The sequence below is a fragment of the Sinocyclocheilus grahami genome, unplaced genomic scaffold (genome assembly GCF_001515645.1).
Source record: "Sinocyclocheilus grahami isolate Dianchi unplaced genomic scaffold, SAMN03320097.WGS_v1.1 scaffold694.1, whole genome shotgun sequence".
Classification (NCBI taxonomy): Eukaryota; Metazoa; Chordata; class Actinopteri; order Cypriniformes; family Cyprinidae; genus Sinocyclocheilus; species Sinocyclocheilus grahami.
In genome coordinates this window covers 562,631-578,635 of record NW_015505873.1, presented here as the reverse complement: position 1 = coordinate 578,635, position 16,005 = coordinate 562,631, and the positions used below count along the sequence as shown (strand labels likewise).

Genomic DNA, 16,005 nt, shown 5'->3' with positions numbered 1-16,005 from the left:
ATTCATCCAGTAATGAAACAAGTGAAGTAGCCTATTTATGAGTCATTGAATCATTCATTCAAGAGATTCGTTCATAAACACTGATTCATCCAGTAATGAAACAAGTGAAGTAGCCTATTTATGAGTCATTGAGTCATTCATTCAAGAGATTCGTTCATAAACACTGATTCATCCAGTAATGAAACAAGTGAAGTAGCCTATTTATGAGTCATTGAGTCATTCATTCAAGAGATTCGTTCATAAACACTGATTCATCCAGTAATGAAACAAGTGAAGTAGCCTATTTATGAGTCATTGAATCATTCATTCAAGAGATTCGTTCAAAAACACTCATTCATCCAGTAATGAAACAAGTGAAGTAGCCTATTTATGAGTCATTGAATCATTCATTCAAGAGATTCGTTCAAAAACACTGATTCATCCAGTAATGAAACAAGTGAAGTAGCCTATTTATGAGTCATTGAATCATTCATTCAAGAGATTCGTTCAAAAACACTGATTCATCCAGTAATGAAACGAGTGAAGTAGCCTATTTATGAGTCATTGAGTCATTCATTCAAACCACTTTTTCAAATGGTTAATATTAAGAATTGGTGGATTAAATACATGCATATTAACATGTTTAATAATTCAATCAAATTAATTAAACTCTTTTAAATAGACTGCAGCGATAATATTTTCTCACACATTATTTTGTTTAGTCCAGAATCGTAAGAGATTCGTGATCTCTTTTTGAGACAAAACATTTTTTTTTACGTAGCATCCATTTTTTCCTGGCATCTTTTTTCTAGCGTTACAGTAGACTATGTGAACAGGCTATCAAGCATGATAAGATGCAAAAGAGAAGTTAATTCAGTACTGGCACTTGCGCCAATAGCGCTTTGACGGACAAAACACACAATTATGTCAAAATGACCGTTTTTGGCGAGTGACCTCGTAAATACAGTCTGGAATTATGGTGTTCAAGTCATGTCAGATAGATCGTTACAAGTTGAACGCACATGAACGCCACCACAAATTTGTTATTACGAGTTTATTTAAGCCCCGAGTTTCCAAATTGGGGCGTCAGTGAAAAAATGGATGCAGCTAAAGACTGTAGATATGCAGCGTCTTTATTGATGGTAAATTTGTTGAAATTAATAAAATTATAATTTTTTTTGTCATTTACAATAAAACTATACAAGTTACATATGCAAAATATTATATTATTGTATAATTACCATAGAATAAGGATTCTTCATAAATTGAATAAAAACAGAAAAAAGCAAAAAACACAATCATGCACATTCTTTATTCATCATTTTGTAGATGTAGAGGTAAAAAAAATAGTTGAATTTTATGTTGAATAGTTAAAACACCATCTTGCTCCAAACAAAGAGACTTAAATGCATCTGACGTCGTAATTACGACTTGTCAACTCTCAAATACAAACTTCCCAGGAGGCCTTGAATGCACCAATAATTAGAAAATCCGAGTTGGGAGAAAATTGGATGTGTGTCAGCTTTTGAACATACAGCGCTCCTTTTAAAGTCAAAGAAAAAAAGAATAAGAAATCACTCACTACTCTGCTCGCTGATTCACTCTTGTAGCTTGAATAAAGATGAATCCATATTGAATTTATAGTTTATGCATATACAGTTTAGTCTGTAATGTGATGTTTTAAGTTCACTATTTTTCAAAGCCTATTAAATGTTTAAAATAATGGCTTTCAATTATACTGTAATGTTGAAAAATGTATTTTATGGAGACATCGGTAGCAGTATTGGTATCAATTATACTTGTCTTCATTAATAATAGGCTACCAAAGATGCCATTAAATGCATATTTAATGCAATTAATTGTTAGTTAATTTTTTTAATCGATTGAGAGCACATATATAATCTCTTCAGGACTTTGACCATCACTGTCCCTGGGTGAACAACTGCATCGGGAGACACAACTATCGCTTCTTCTTCCTCTTCCTGCTGTCTCTGACTCTTCACATGGTTTCCGTGTTTTCCGGAGGTCTGCTGTATGTTCTGGATCATCTGGAGAACCTGTGGGAACCGCATGCTGCCGTCACGTATCCTTCAGCTCTGTGCGGTCCCAAATAAGGAATCCGGGTCCTTGATCTGACTCCGCTCTAATGTTTGATCATCAGATTAAGTGTGTGGTGCAAAGTTGCTTCTTTCAGATGAGGACTATTGCAAAAATGAAGTCTTTTGCTGATCTTGAGATAGTGATTCATGCATTTTTCTCCTCCCGTTTGAACTATTGCAATGCACTTTATTTGGGAGTAAGTCAATCTCTTATTTCAAAACTGCAATTGGTCCAGAATGCAGCCGCGAGGCTCCTTACTAGCACAAAGAATTTTTTAATGTTTAAGTTTTTAAATCTCGCTTGAAAACATATTTGTTTTCTATGGCTGTTGATATGCTGATTTTTGGAAGATGTAAATTGGTTTAATTTTTCTTCAAGGTTATTTTTGTTTTTCTGTTATTGTTGATTTTTGTTTTAGTATTCTTGTATGATTGTGCTGCTGTTTGTAGTGGAAAGTAGAAATAAAGTAGACTTGAGACTTGAGCTCTGTGATTGTGGCATAGAAAAGCAAAAATGATCACACAAACACTCCTGCTGCCCCGTCTGCCATTGGTCAGACAGACAGATAGTTGTGCCCCGGACTCTCGTGATCGGTTGAGTCAGAAGCTGACATGTCGGTATTAACACATCAATACTCTGAAAGTGCCCCAGTCTTTCACTCTTCAGGAAGTGAATCTGAACCAGTGTTATTTTATTTTTATTAGTCATTTATGATTTTATTTTTAGCCATTGTTAGTAATTTTGTTATGTGTCGTTATGTGCACATTTGTTTCATATATTACTGTTGGTTTAATTTATCATTATTTCATTTTTAGTGTAGTTTTAATTTTTGTTTCCAGGTTTAGTTTAATTTGTAGTCATTTTGTTATGCGCTTTCATGTTAATTTTTTTTCACATATTGCTATATATATATATAAAATAAATAGCCTAAATTAGCACCGGGCGATAAATGATATCATATTGAGATTATGATCAAATTTATGTTAATAATGATGATAAGCTCTGGACGTTTTTACTCAATATGGATTAATCTAACATCCTATCACACAACTGAAATTAATGTTACAGCAACCAGTTTAATCTGATTCACAAACTCAAACACACGTGACTCGCTGTGTTTTCAGCATCTGCGTCTCAATATATGAAGACATGAACACATCTTCAGAGCTGAAACTAAAACTAAAACTGAAAGATCTTCACGACAAACCGTCAAAATAAAAGTCAGGTTTAACTTGAAATTATATGACTGAATATATTACAACTGTATTCTACAATGCAATTCTCAAAGTAATAATAATATTATTATTTTTAAGGAATAACATACAACCAAGTTATTGTTTTATTATTAATAAGTTATACAGTTCTGTTGTGCAGCATCATGTCTGATAAAATAAAATAAAAAATAAAAATGCAATGTTTTGTTGTAAATTGATTTTCATTTGATTACATTTTAAAAGATTGATTAAGGTTTATTAATTAATTTCACTAGACGCCATTTTTTATGATAAATTTGTACTGAATCATAAAACACGGAATCCATAAGAAATCAAATGGAGAAAACAGAATTTAGGGAAAAATAAAATGCATTTTTGCATAAAATGCAAGATATCAATATATTAGAGAAAAATAAATAAATATACGTATATATATTAGTGCTGGGCGGTATACCGGTTCATACCGAACTGGTGTTTATTTTTGTTATGATATACATTTTTAAAATACCGCAATACCGGTGTATGTCGCTTAAACAAGGTTGGGAACGCGACACTGTTTGAAAGGGGTCCCTTTTCACTGTTGCACTGTGGTGAGGGAACAGCTGTATGTGTTACTAAACGTGAAAGTTCAGAAACTGAAGCTGTAGAACTAATAGAACGTGATGACACAGAAGAACTCATCCACAATATCCACACTGACCACCACAAATATCCAGCGCCCGCTGCCTTCAGCTCCCGCGTCTCACACACACACGAGCGTGACTTTAGCACTAGATTTAGCAACTTTCAGACCCTTTTAGCAGCTTTTCTGGATAAAGTTTAGCTATGGTTCAGCTGGAGGATTTCTTCCGAAACTGAAGCTGTAGAACTAATAGAACATGATGACACAGAAGAACTCATCGACAATATCCACATTGACCGCCACAAATATCCACCGTCCCCTGCCATCGGCTCCCGCGTCTCACACACTCCAGCGCCACTTTAGCACTAGATTTAGCAACTTTCAGACCCTTTTAGCGGCTTTTCTGGATAAAGCTTAGCTATGGTTCAGCTGGAGGATTTCTGTGGTATTTTCTGACAATATTCACTCATCATGACAGTAAAATAGGGCATTCTAAGTCAATATACTGCTGTATTTCCTCTCAATCAGAAGAAGATATGGTTAACACCCGGTCATGCATGAAAAAAAATACCGTCATGTACCGTGAAACCGGTATACTTTTGAAAAATACCGTGATATAATTTTCGGGTCATACCGCCCAGCACTAATATATATGTATTGGAATATATCAAACAAGTAGCCCTTGAGACGATTGAGATCTTGAGACAGGGAGCCCTCACTCACAAAAAATGTTGGAGACCCCTGGAATGTATTACAGTTTAGAATTCATTTTGTATCATTTTAGTTTTAGTTTAATTTTCAGTAATTTTATGTGCATTTGTAATTTAAATTTTTTTTTTTTATGTATTCCTATTTAGGAGTAATTTATTTTTATTGTAGTTTTAGTTTTAGTTCATTTTTAGTTTTGGTTTCCAATTTTAGTTAAATTTTTAGCACTTTTGTTATGTGCTTTTGTCTTTTTTTTTCAATGATTAAAACTTAGGATTCATTTATTTTTATTTCAGCTTTAGTGTTTGTTTTCAGTTTTTGTTGAATTTTTAGCCATTTTGTTTATTTTTTTAAATATATATTACCATTCAGGTTTAATTTGTTTCTCAGATTTGTTTGATTTAGTTGATTTTTTTGTTGATTTTTGCTTGTGTAAAGCAGTGGGTGAGTACCGTGACAGTGTGTTTTAAAGGCTGGCGGTCATGAGCGTTTCGGCTCTGTTCTTCATTCCCGTCTTGGGTCTGTCATGTTTTCATCTGGTGCTGGTGGCGAGAGGACGCACCACAAACAAACAGGTAAGATCATGTTTGACTGCATTAGATTCTGCTGGAAGCTGAGTTTATTCTCACTAAACTGCGTCACACTCACAGGTGAGAGGGAAGTTCCAGGGAGGAGGGAATCCGTTCTCACGCGGCTGCTGTCAGAACGTGCAGTTTGTGCTCTTCAGTCCCATCACACCGAGGTGAGCACGCTTCTACACGTGTAAAACAATCACTTACATCACAGTCAAAATCATGATGTTGTTGCAAACCCGTATGCTGTTATTATTTCTGTGGAACACAAAAAGAGAAATTTTACAATTGCATGCAACAATAGCTCATAGTTATGACATCTCGAGCTTTAAATATGACAGAAGACACCCGAAAGTTCAGACGTTCCATGCAACAATAATTCATGCATTTGGAAGATGCTTTTATCCAAAGCTTTACATTTAATCATGTTATTCATGCATTTTCTTGAAAACTATTTTAATAAATTAAAGTAGTGCTGTCAAATAATGAATCGCGATTAATCGCATCCAAAATAAAAGTTTTTGTTTACATAATAGGCTATATGTATGTGTACTGTGTATATTTATTAGATACCTGTCCGCAATCGCAAGAGTTTGGTGTCAGAGAAATACATGTTATATGCATGTACTGTAACTTCATTTGGCATTTAGTTTCAAATACATTTTATACTCAAATACAAACACATGCATGTATATATTTAAAAAATATACATGTTTATATATTTTATATATAATCTCAAATATAAGAATATGAATATATAAATGTATAAACGTAAATATCTTTAAAATATATATTGTGTGTGTGTGTGTTTATATATACATAATAAATAGGCTATACACAGTACACACACATACATTTTATTTTGGATGCGATTAATCGCGATTAATCATTTGACAGCACTAATTTAAAGTTATTTTAATGCACACTGAATACAATTTTTACATCGTTTTAAAAAAATATTTATATTTACAATATGTAATCTCTTCATGACTTTGACCATCATATCATAAAAAGCTTTAAATATGACAGAAAATACCCAAAAGTTATCATAATTTATGCATTTAGGAGACGCTTTTATCCAAAGTTAACCATTTTTATCATATTCTTCATGCATTTTCATGTGAATCAAACATAAAGGATGGCAAAACCTAGTTCTTCCTGATAAACTAACAGCATGCCTTGGGGAATTCCACAAGGGTCAATCTTGGCACCGTTGCTGTTTTCCCTCTACTAAACTGCGTCACACTCACAGGTGAGAGGGAAGTTCCAGGGAGGAGTGAATCCGTTCTCACGCGGCTGCTGTCAGAACGTGCAGTTTGTGCTCTTCAGTCCCATCACACCGAGGTGAGCACGCTTCTACACGTGTAAAACAATCACTTACATCACAGTCAAAATCATGATGTTGTTGCAAACCCGTATGCTGTTATTATTTCTGTGGAACACAAGAAGAGAAATTTCACAATTGCATGCAACAATAGCTCATAGTTATGACATCTCGAGCTTTAAATATGACAGAAGACACCCGAAAGTTCAGACGTTCCATGCAACAATAATTCATGCATTTGGAAGATGCTTTTATCCAAAGCTTTACATTTAATCATGTTATTCATGCATTTTCTTGAAAACTATTTTAATAAATTAAAGTAGTGCTGTCAAATAATGAATCGCGATTAATCGCATCCAAAATAAAAGTTTTTGTTTACATAATAGGCTATATGTATGTGTACTGTGTATATTTATTAGATACCTGTCCGCAATCGCAAGAGTTTGGTGTCAGAGAAATACATGTTATATGCATGTACTGTAACTTCATTTGGCATTTAGTTTCAAATACATTTTATACTCAAATACAAACACATGCATGTATATATTTAAAAAATATACATGTTTATATATTTTATATATAATCTCAAATATAAGAATATGAATATATAAATGTATAAACGTAAATATCTTTAAAATATATATTGTGTGTGTGTGTGTTTATATATACATAATAAATAGGCTATACACAGTACACACACATACATTTTATTTTGGATGCGATTAATCGCGATTAATCATTTGACAGCACTAATTTAAAGTTATTTTAATGCACACTGAATACAATTTTTACATCGTTTTAAAAAAATATTTATATGTACAATATGTAATCTCTTCATGACTTTGACCATCATATCATAAAAAGCTTTAAATATGACAGAAAATACCCAAAAGTTATCATAATTTATGCATTTAGGAGACGCTTTTATCCAAAGTTAACCATTTTTATCATATTCTTCATGCATTTTCATGTGAATCAAACATAAAGGATGGCAAAACCTAGTTCTTCCTGATAAACTAACAGCATGCCTTGGGGAATTCCACAAGGGTCAATCTTGGCACCGTTGCTGTTTTCCCTCTATATGCTACCTTTGGGGGCTATATTTCGAAAACACAAAGTATCATTTCACTGCTATGCAGATGATACTCAGATTTACCTACCCGTGAGAGAGTCAAACCCAGATTCCATAAAGGTGTTAGTAGCTTGTTTACAGGAGGTAAAGGCCTGGATGGCTGCTAATTTTTTGTTGCTTAATGAAAAAAAAACTGAGGTTATTGTTTTTGGCCCTAAGAATCAAGAAGTGACTCAGCGTTTAAAGTCAACACACCTGGCTGGCTTTATGAAAACCCATGTGAAAGACTTGGGCTTCGTTCTGGATAGTGAATTAAAGATGGACAGGCAAATAAACACAGTGGTGAGATCTTGTTTTTTTCATTTACATCTATTAGCGAAGACAAAACCACCAATGAGGGATTGTTGTGATGCAGGTTTAATTATTTTAAACTGTGTCCATGTTGTTATGTGATTTGTTTTATTATTTGAGACTATGCTTGTTGTTATGTAATTTTATTGTGATATTGTGAAGCACTTTGGGCAACCTGGTGTTGCATTAAACTGTGCTATATAAATAAATAAACAAACAAACAAGCATGCAGGGTGAGTAAATGATGACAGAATGTTAATTTTTGATGTTAATTTTGCTCTTTAAGTATCAGGTACACTGAGAAACTCAGTGACAGATTGCCGCTTCGCATTCAGCCTCCTTTCCATCACCCAGAGTCCCACAAACTGAGCCCTCAAAAACTCCCGGGCAAGGTACTTATGCCCATAAATACTTAATTTGTGGTGCATCAAGGCTGTGAATAAATGAATAAGATTAAACATCAAACCTGACCTGCGTTCAGCAGCATTACTCTTCAGCTGTGCTTTATAAAACCACTCAGTTATATGGATAAAGAAACTGTCAATTTACTAACACACTGAAGCCTAAAGATATATCAGCATAATGTAATATATGTCTTAATTTTCCAGCAGCGATCCAGTAACTATTTTTAAACAGGTTCTTTCTGAAGCGATTCTGATTCATTTTATCGTGTCATTTGGAGTCTGTATGCTTCATTTTGTTCTCTTTTTTTATAGCAAACTATTTAGTTAAATGAGTTTTATGTACATCAGGTTTTGGTGACAAATAAATACTGCTCTGATTAAAAAAAAAATTTAATAATTAGAATCGCTATATTTAAAGAGATATTGACAGCTTAAATAGCTTCATTTAGTTTTCAATTTACATTTCAATCATGAGTAGTTTGTACCAGTGTTATTTTAGTATAACTGAGATAATATTATAGATTGTTTCAATATTTTGCATTTTATTTTTATATTTTCTGTTTATATTTTAATTTTAGTGAAAGTTTTTGTCATTTTTATTGTCGAGTTTTTAAATATAAATGTATATAGTTTTTATCCTTTTTTGTTTTAGTAATAGTTATTTTGGTACATTATTTTAGTACCATTGAGATATTTTTCTAAAATATATATTTTATAATCAATATAATGTTTTGTTATATTTTAAATTAGTTTTATATATATATATATACACGAAATATATACACATTTAAATCTCGTAATAGAACGAAACCGACCGACATTTAAATCTCGTAATAGAACGAAACCGACTGATATTTAAATCTCGTAATAGAACGAAACCGACCGACATTTAAATCTCGTAATGGAACGAAACCGACCGACATTTAAATCTCGTAATAGAACAAAACCGACTGACATTTAAATCTCGTAATAGAACAAAAACCGACCGACATTTAATTCTCGTAATGGAACAAAACCGACCAACATAAAAATTTCGCCACAGAACGAAACCGACCGATATTTAAATCTCGTAATGGAACGAAACAGACCCACATTTAATTCTTTAATGGAACAAAACTGACTGATGTTTAAATCTCTTCATTGAACAAAATGTAACATTTATATCTCTTAACCGATCCAAACCAACCAACGTTTGAATCTCTTAACCGAATGAAACCGATCAAAATCGAAATCTCTAAATTGCCTCTGAATGCTCAGATGTGTGTTTGAGTCACTGTTCAACTGATATATGTCCTAGACAACACTGTAAATACTATAAATCTAGGTGTAAGTCCAGAGGAATCCATCATGTGGCTGTATGGTAAAGCTCTAAGACATAACAGTATGACTTTCTGTAAAGCTGCTTTGAAAAAGGATTGTGAAAAGCTTTATACAAATAAATTTGACTTCTAAAACCTGTAATACACTACCCGATTTTTGCCCCGATTTCCACCGATTTACAGTCTGGAGAAGTTGTCGCTAGTTGCCAAAAGTCAAAGTCAGTCTGCAGATTTGAGTTGACAGATTCCATAGGAAATCACGTAGTGTATGATGGTCACAGACGCCGATTTCTTTAGCTTCAGACTCTGATTCTAACCAGTCGGAGGATATCAAACATGTTTGATATTTTCAGCCGATTTTATAGTACATATTATTCTCATTTGTCAATCGTCTCCTGGCAGCAAGGCGCAAGTTTCTGCCTGAGTTCTTGTGATCGAAACAACTTCAAAGTCTGCTAGTGTATGATCCTCACTTGTGTAGTGTATGATGTCCAGTTTTCCTTTGTCACTATTTACAAAGTCGGTAAGTGTATGATGCCTAGTGTCTTAAAAGTTGTGTAGCGTATTCAGCCTTAAGGCCCGTTCACACAAAGGACGATAACTATAAAGATACCGATAAAGATATAGTTCTAAAAATCGTTCTCAATATTAAAGAATAGCAGAGCCAACACTACAGCTAAAACGATAAAGGCACAGAGAAACGATATAGTTTGAATCACTTTCAGAATGTTTTTTTCCAGCTGATTAACAGTACAAGCATTGATACCCAATCAGAATCCATCCTGCTATAAAGAGCTCGAGAATTTAAAGCGGTAGGCAAGCGTGCGCTTAGAATAAACAGACGATATTGGCCGCTGGTGTGGATGCTAATATAGTTATCTTTATAGTTGTGCTGTAATTTATAGTAATTTCTTTATAGCAATCGCATCCAAAATAAAAGTTTGTTTATATAATATATGTGTGTGTACTGTGTATATTTATTATCTATATATATAAAGACAGTATAGTAAAAATACTTAAAAAATAATAATCTTGTTTAGTCTTTGAATTAAGATTATTTTTCTTACCCCATTGGCAGATATTTTTGCTTGTTTTAAGCAAAAGCTAACAAAATTTTGATAATGTTTTTTAGAAAACAAGACTTAATATCTTAAATCATTTTACTTGTCAAGTAAATGCATCTTGATTCAAGAATGTTTAGATATTTATACTAGAAAACGGTGTCGTGATGGGCAACAATTAATCGTGATTAATCGCATCCAAAAAGTTTTTGTTGACATAATATATGACATAATATAAGTACTGTGTATCATTTTTTGCAGTGTTATAGTTATCTTTATAGTTATTTTTCTTGGTGTGAAGGGGCCATAAAGATTCCTTGCTTTGGATGTTTTCCTGGAAACTGGCTGCACGTTCTTCTAGATGTTCCTCTGTCTGTCGCTGTAGATGGGGTCGAGGATTTCCCTGCAGGTTCCCCAGGAACACGCGTCTGAACCCATCCTGCTGCCGTCCGAGAATCAAATCACGCAATTGCTCTGGCTCTAAACTCACGCTTGCTGAGTCTCAAACACTCCAGCCGCCGTGGATCACAGTGTGCAGAAATCCCCCAGAGTGTCCTCAGCGGCCGGATGGGAAGCCTGTCCTACGATAGCCTGCTGCGTCCGGCGGGCATCCAGATGGCATTTTTACCCATGGATCGTGTCTCCGTTGATGTGCAATTACTTCCGGCGTGCAGCTGTAGCCTGGTGTTCATGCATATCAACCGTGAGCCGTCGCCTGTTCGCAATGACAGCTTCCCCAAACCGTTCATGAGCTCCATCCAGGAGCGCAGCGAGCCAGACGACAGAGACGAATCCGCTCCGGTGTCTCTCAATTCAGACGAAAGAGATAAATCTGCTTCAGCGTCTTTTGGTTCGAACAAAAGAGATAAATCCACTCCGGTGTCTCTCAGTTTGGACGAAAGAGATAAATCCGCTCCGGTGTCTTTTGGTTCGAACGAAAGAGATAAATCTGCTCCGGTGTCTTTTGGTTCGAACGAAAGAGATAAATCCGCTCCGGTGTCTCTCAGTTTGGACGAAAGAGATAAATCTGCTCCGGTGTCTCTCAGTTTGGACGAAAGAGATAAATCTGCTCCGTTGTCCCTCAATTTGGACGAAAGGGATAAATCTGCTTCGGTGTCTCTTAGTTTGGACGAAAGAGATAAATCCGCTCTGGTGTCTTTTGGTTCGAACAAAAGAGATAAATCCACTCCGGTGTCTCTCAGTTTAGACGAAAGAAAAAAATCCAGTCTGGTGTCTTTTGATTCGAACGAAAGCGGTAAGTCTGCTCCGGTGTCTCTTGGATCAGACGCCAGCATCTACAACACTCCAAGCAGACGCAGCCTGGCGAAGGATTTCCGCGGTCCGACTCCTCCGGCAAATCACTTACTGGCCTTTGATCAAATATTAACAGCACCAGCTCCACTATATGACTTTGAAAGGATTTTATTGGAGAGGTGTTTGATGTGCCGGTTCGGCCGAGGTGGACTGATAACGAGGAGAAGCTTAGTTTTGCCTTACCTCACCTGAATATGTTCGTAGATTTGTGTTGGATGTTATCTTTGGAATGGAAATATGGATATTTTATTTGTAAACATCAATGCTTTTTCCACTTATTCCAGTTAATGTCATAAAACTAGCGAGTTGTGCTGACAGTGTCGTGCAAACATGACTGAAAAGCAGAGGAACAGACGAACTGATTCAATTGAGTGAGTCATTTACGCTGGAACCGCTCCGATTGATTCAAACTCGTGACTCCGATCACTCAGTTCAGGCGATTCACTAGCAAAAGCCAGATCACAAGAGCCATTCATTTTCCAATTTCGACATCACATGCAATAGTTTTAAAAAGCATGTAGTGATGGTGAAACGCAGCTTTTCTGAAATTCTAAGCGGGTTCGTGAATCATTTGACTCACAAACACAGGGGGCCCCGCAGCAAATTCAGTGCAAAGGGCCCAGAATTCCTAGCGATGGCCCTGTTAGCCTGTTAAATGGTGCAAACCATTAAGGCAGTAGAGTTAAAAAAATAAAAGAAAGAAAAAAGAAAGAAGGAAAGTACTCACAAATACAAATCCCTTAAAAAAAAAAAGAGAGATTAGATGAAAATCTGACCAAAATTGCTTCCTCAGAAGAGTGACAGAAACAGCAGCTCACTTGAATGACTGACTTATAATTACATCCGTAAGCTTTTTGTGATATTTGGATTCACTTGACCTCTTCATATTTAACTGTTTAGTTTCCAAAGTCACATTGTTTGTTAAAAACTATTTAAAATAGGCCTACATGTTTGTATTAAAGTAAAAATGGATGATTAATATGTCTTTCGGCTGGAATTAAATAGCAAGCACTTAGGGTGTCTTGTTCATCATAGGCTATTACTTTTCATTTAAAACAATACAATTTTTTAATTTAAAAAATACGTACGTAAGTATGCCAATAAAGCAATATGAATTGAATTGAATGTAATTATTGATCGTAAGCACAACATCCAGCTAGAAAACATACAATCTACCTGAGGAAAGAGACGTCTTTCACTATTGTAAGTGAATGTTGTTAAATAGAGAAACAAAATGATACATTTTTGAAATTGTAACTTCTAGCGTATTGAACTTGGACCTCATGACTGAAAAAGCCAAAAGCAGCCCACACTCTATACGTTCTCGTTCATTGAAAAAATGCTCATTTTCATGCATTCATAGGCTACATGGTTGCAATAAAATTTTAGTTCAAATTGTTAAGAAAAAGTCTGTTGACTAACGTATAGACGTTCAGTTGTGCTTTCAAATCTTATGCCATAATGCATGTATGTAATTTCACAGTATCCACCTCCTAAATTAGTACATCTTTGTGTATTCACAATTCCAAAGTGGTCAAATTTACTCAGGTTTGTGTATAACGTAGGCTACATTACATTTTTTGTATGATGGATTTAATTGAGGAATTCTCTTTGAAGAAGAGCAGGAAAAAGCCCTTTTAGTGGTGAGTGATATTTAATTAATTTTATTTGCTGGGCTGTTTTTGATTTGTAAGATTATTACTCGATAATATTGTTTAATTTACGTATGTAAAGGATTTTTAGCCTACTATGGGATTATGACGTGTGCATTGAGTGTGTTTATTTTTATTTCACTAGTGCACGTTTATTTCAGAACGTGCGCGTCTTTATACGCGTCTAAATCCATATTAATAATACACTAATTAAAGGGATAGTTCACCCAAAAATTTTAAACAAAAAAAGGAAAGAAAAAGAAAAGAAAGAACAAAATTAAACAAGAAAATTTTAACATTTTTACAATACTTATTTCATGGTTTTCTCGTGTAACACAATAATGGCTTTAAATGATCTTTTGTAATTTCTAAGACAAATCTGATGTGCGATACATTTTTGAGTATTTCGCAGTAAAATTTGAAGTATTGTCTTTGTAAATTTAATATAATTTAAATAACTAAATGTGGCCCTGGACCACGAAACCAGTCTTAAGTGTCAATATATTTGAATAAATAAGCTTTCCATTGATGTATGGTTTGTTAGGATCGGACAATATTTGAAAATCTGGAATCTGAGGGTGCAAAAAAATCTAAATATTGAGAAAATCATCTTTAAAGTTGTTCAAATGAAGTTCTTAGCAATGCATATTACTAATCAAACATTAAGTTTTGATATATTTACGGTAGGACATTTACAAAATGTCTTCATGGAACATGATCTTTACTTAATATCCTAATGATTTTTGGCATAAAAGAGAAATGTACAGTTTTGACCCATACAATGTGCTGCTTATGATTGCTTTTGTGCTGCAGGGTCACATACAGTATATCTAAATTAAATGTAAACCAGTAGTTCATGCAGAGACTTCTGTGAATACCATTTTCAACCTAAAGGTGAGTCCTACTTTTGACATAAAATGCTTACAAACACTTTAATTAATATAAAGCATCATTGATAAGGTAATTCATACTCATTTTTATTGTATTTTTTCAATATTTCACAGTAAAATTTAAAGTGTTGTCTTTGTAAATAAGTTTGTTGGATGTCTTAAATGTTCACTGATAAGGTCATTCATATTGTATTTTTTTTTATATTTTACAGTAAAGATGCATTATCTGTGGTAAATATTCTTCAGGAAGGTAAAGTACAGTTAATTAAGCATTTTTACATTCTTCTCCTGTCGTATTTTCTCAGATGAAATTCCGCAGCGCTTCATTAATTCACATGACGTTCTCTGGATGTTTTATCTCCATTAATAGATTCTCATTCTGTCTTATGAAGATGGCGTATGGATGCGAGGCTCGCTGCTATCTGCATGATTTTATGGTTGAAACGCAGTGACATTCGGCTGGATTTCTGCACTCTCAGTAGCGCATGATGAAATGTGGTGGCGGATAAATCATCCGGCCGGTTAGCTGCTCTCTTACATTCATTATTAATCACAATTCAGAAAGAGTTGTTCCCTATTTATTATTCATCATAAAACTGCTCTGGACTCTTTCCCATCGTAGCGTAGCTGGAGGGAGTGATTTATAAAAGCAGTAACCCCCGTGAAGCCGTGGTTTACAGTGAATTTATAACAGCTGAGGGGTGTTGTTAGGCACAAGCTGTTATAAATTCACTGTAAACCATGGCTTCACAGGGGTTACTGCTTTTATAAAACGGTTATTCCATATTCGTAGTAAGGCTTCACAAAATAAAGCAGAGCAAATAAAGTGTAATGATATTAATAAACACAGTATTCTTCCACCAAACAATGTAGCTCCTCAGAAACAGTTGTGGTTGCTACAAAGTGGTTGTCGAGCATAAATGTAAACTTCTATAACTTTTTATAATAGAGAGTGTCTTTAAGAGTGAGTTTTGTGTTTCTGTCCCTGCTGTTCCCACACAATCATGTGCAGACGAGAAGACAAAAGCTGAAACACATCCAGCATTAAGACGTTTCTAACTCAAATACGAGTCCATAATAAATAAAAACGCTTCCTCCAGTGAAAAAGTGCATCTGCTGTTGTCTCTCACATCAGAATCCAGCCACATATGTGTTTAGAGCTGTTTAAACGCTGCTTGATCTGTGCAGATTTCTCTCCTGATTCACACCAGAACACTGACTCACTGGAGGAAGCGTTATTATGGATTCTATGGTATTTTAGTTATAAACGTCTTAATGCTGGATTAGTTCCAGCTTTTGTCTTCTCCAGATGTTAACTGATGGACTGGAGTGCTGTGGATTATTGTGATGTTTTTATCAGCTCTCATTCTGACGGCACCCATTCACTGCAGAGCATCCATTGCTGAGACACTGATGCAGTGCT

General features: G+C 34.7%; 2 protein-coding genes across 2 annotated transcripts in view; both read left to right on the top strand.

Moving 5' to 3' along the window:
- The window catches only part of LOC107559657 (probable palmitoyltransferase ZDHHC8), a gene marked incomplete at its 5' end in the record, with an annotated part of 13,592 nt that extends 2,382 nt beyond the window's left edge, over positions 1-11,210 (top strand). Inside the window, 5 exons of the mRNA XM_016243555.1 lie at positions 1,890-2,062; positions 5,096-5,198; positions 6,448-6,539; positions 8,235-8,334; positions 11,112-11,210. Coding sequence (XP_016099041.1) covers positions 1,890-2,062; positions 5,096-5,198; positions 6,448-6,539; positions 8,235-8,334; positions 11,112-11,210 — 567 coding nt within the window. The remainder of the gene's footprint in view (positions 1-1,889; positions 2,063-5,095; positions 5,199-6,447; positions 6,540-8,234; positions 8,335-11,111) is intronic.
- LOC107559662 (armadillo repeat protein deleted in velo-cardio-facial syndrome-like) overlaps positions 2,118-16,005 on the top strand; it is a 54,334-nt gene continuing 40,446 nt past the window's right edge. Inside the window, exon 1 of the mRNA XM_016243562.1 lies at positions 2,118-2,127. The gene's annotated coding sequence lies outside the window, so the exon portion shown is untranslated. The remainder of the gene's footprint in view (positions 2,128-16,005) is intronic.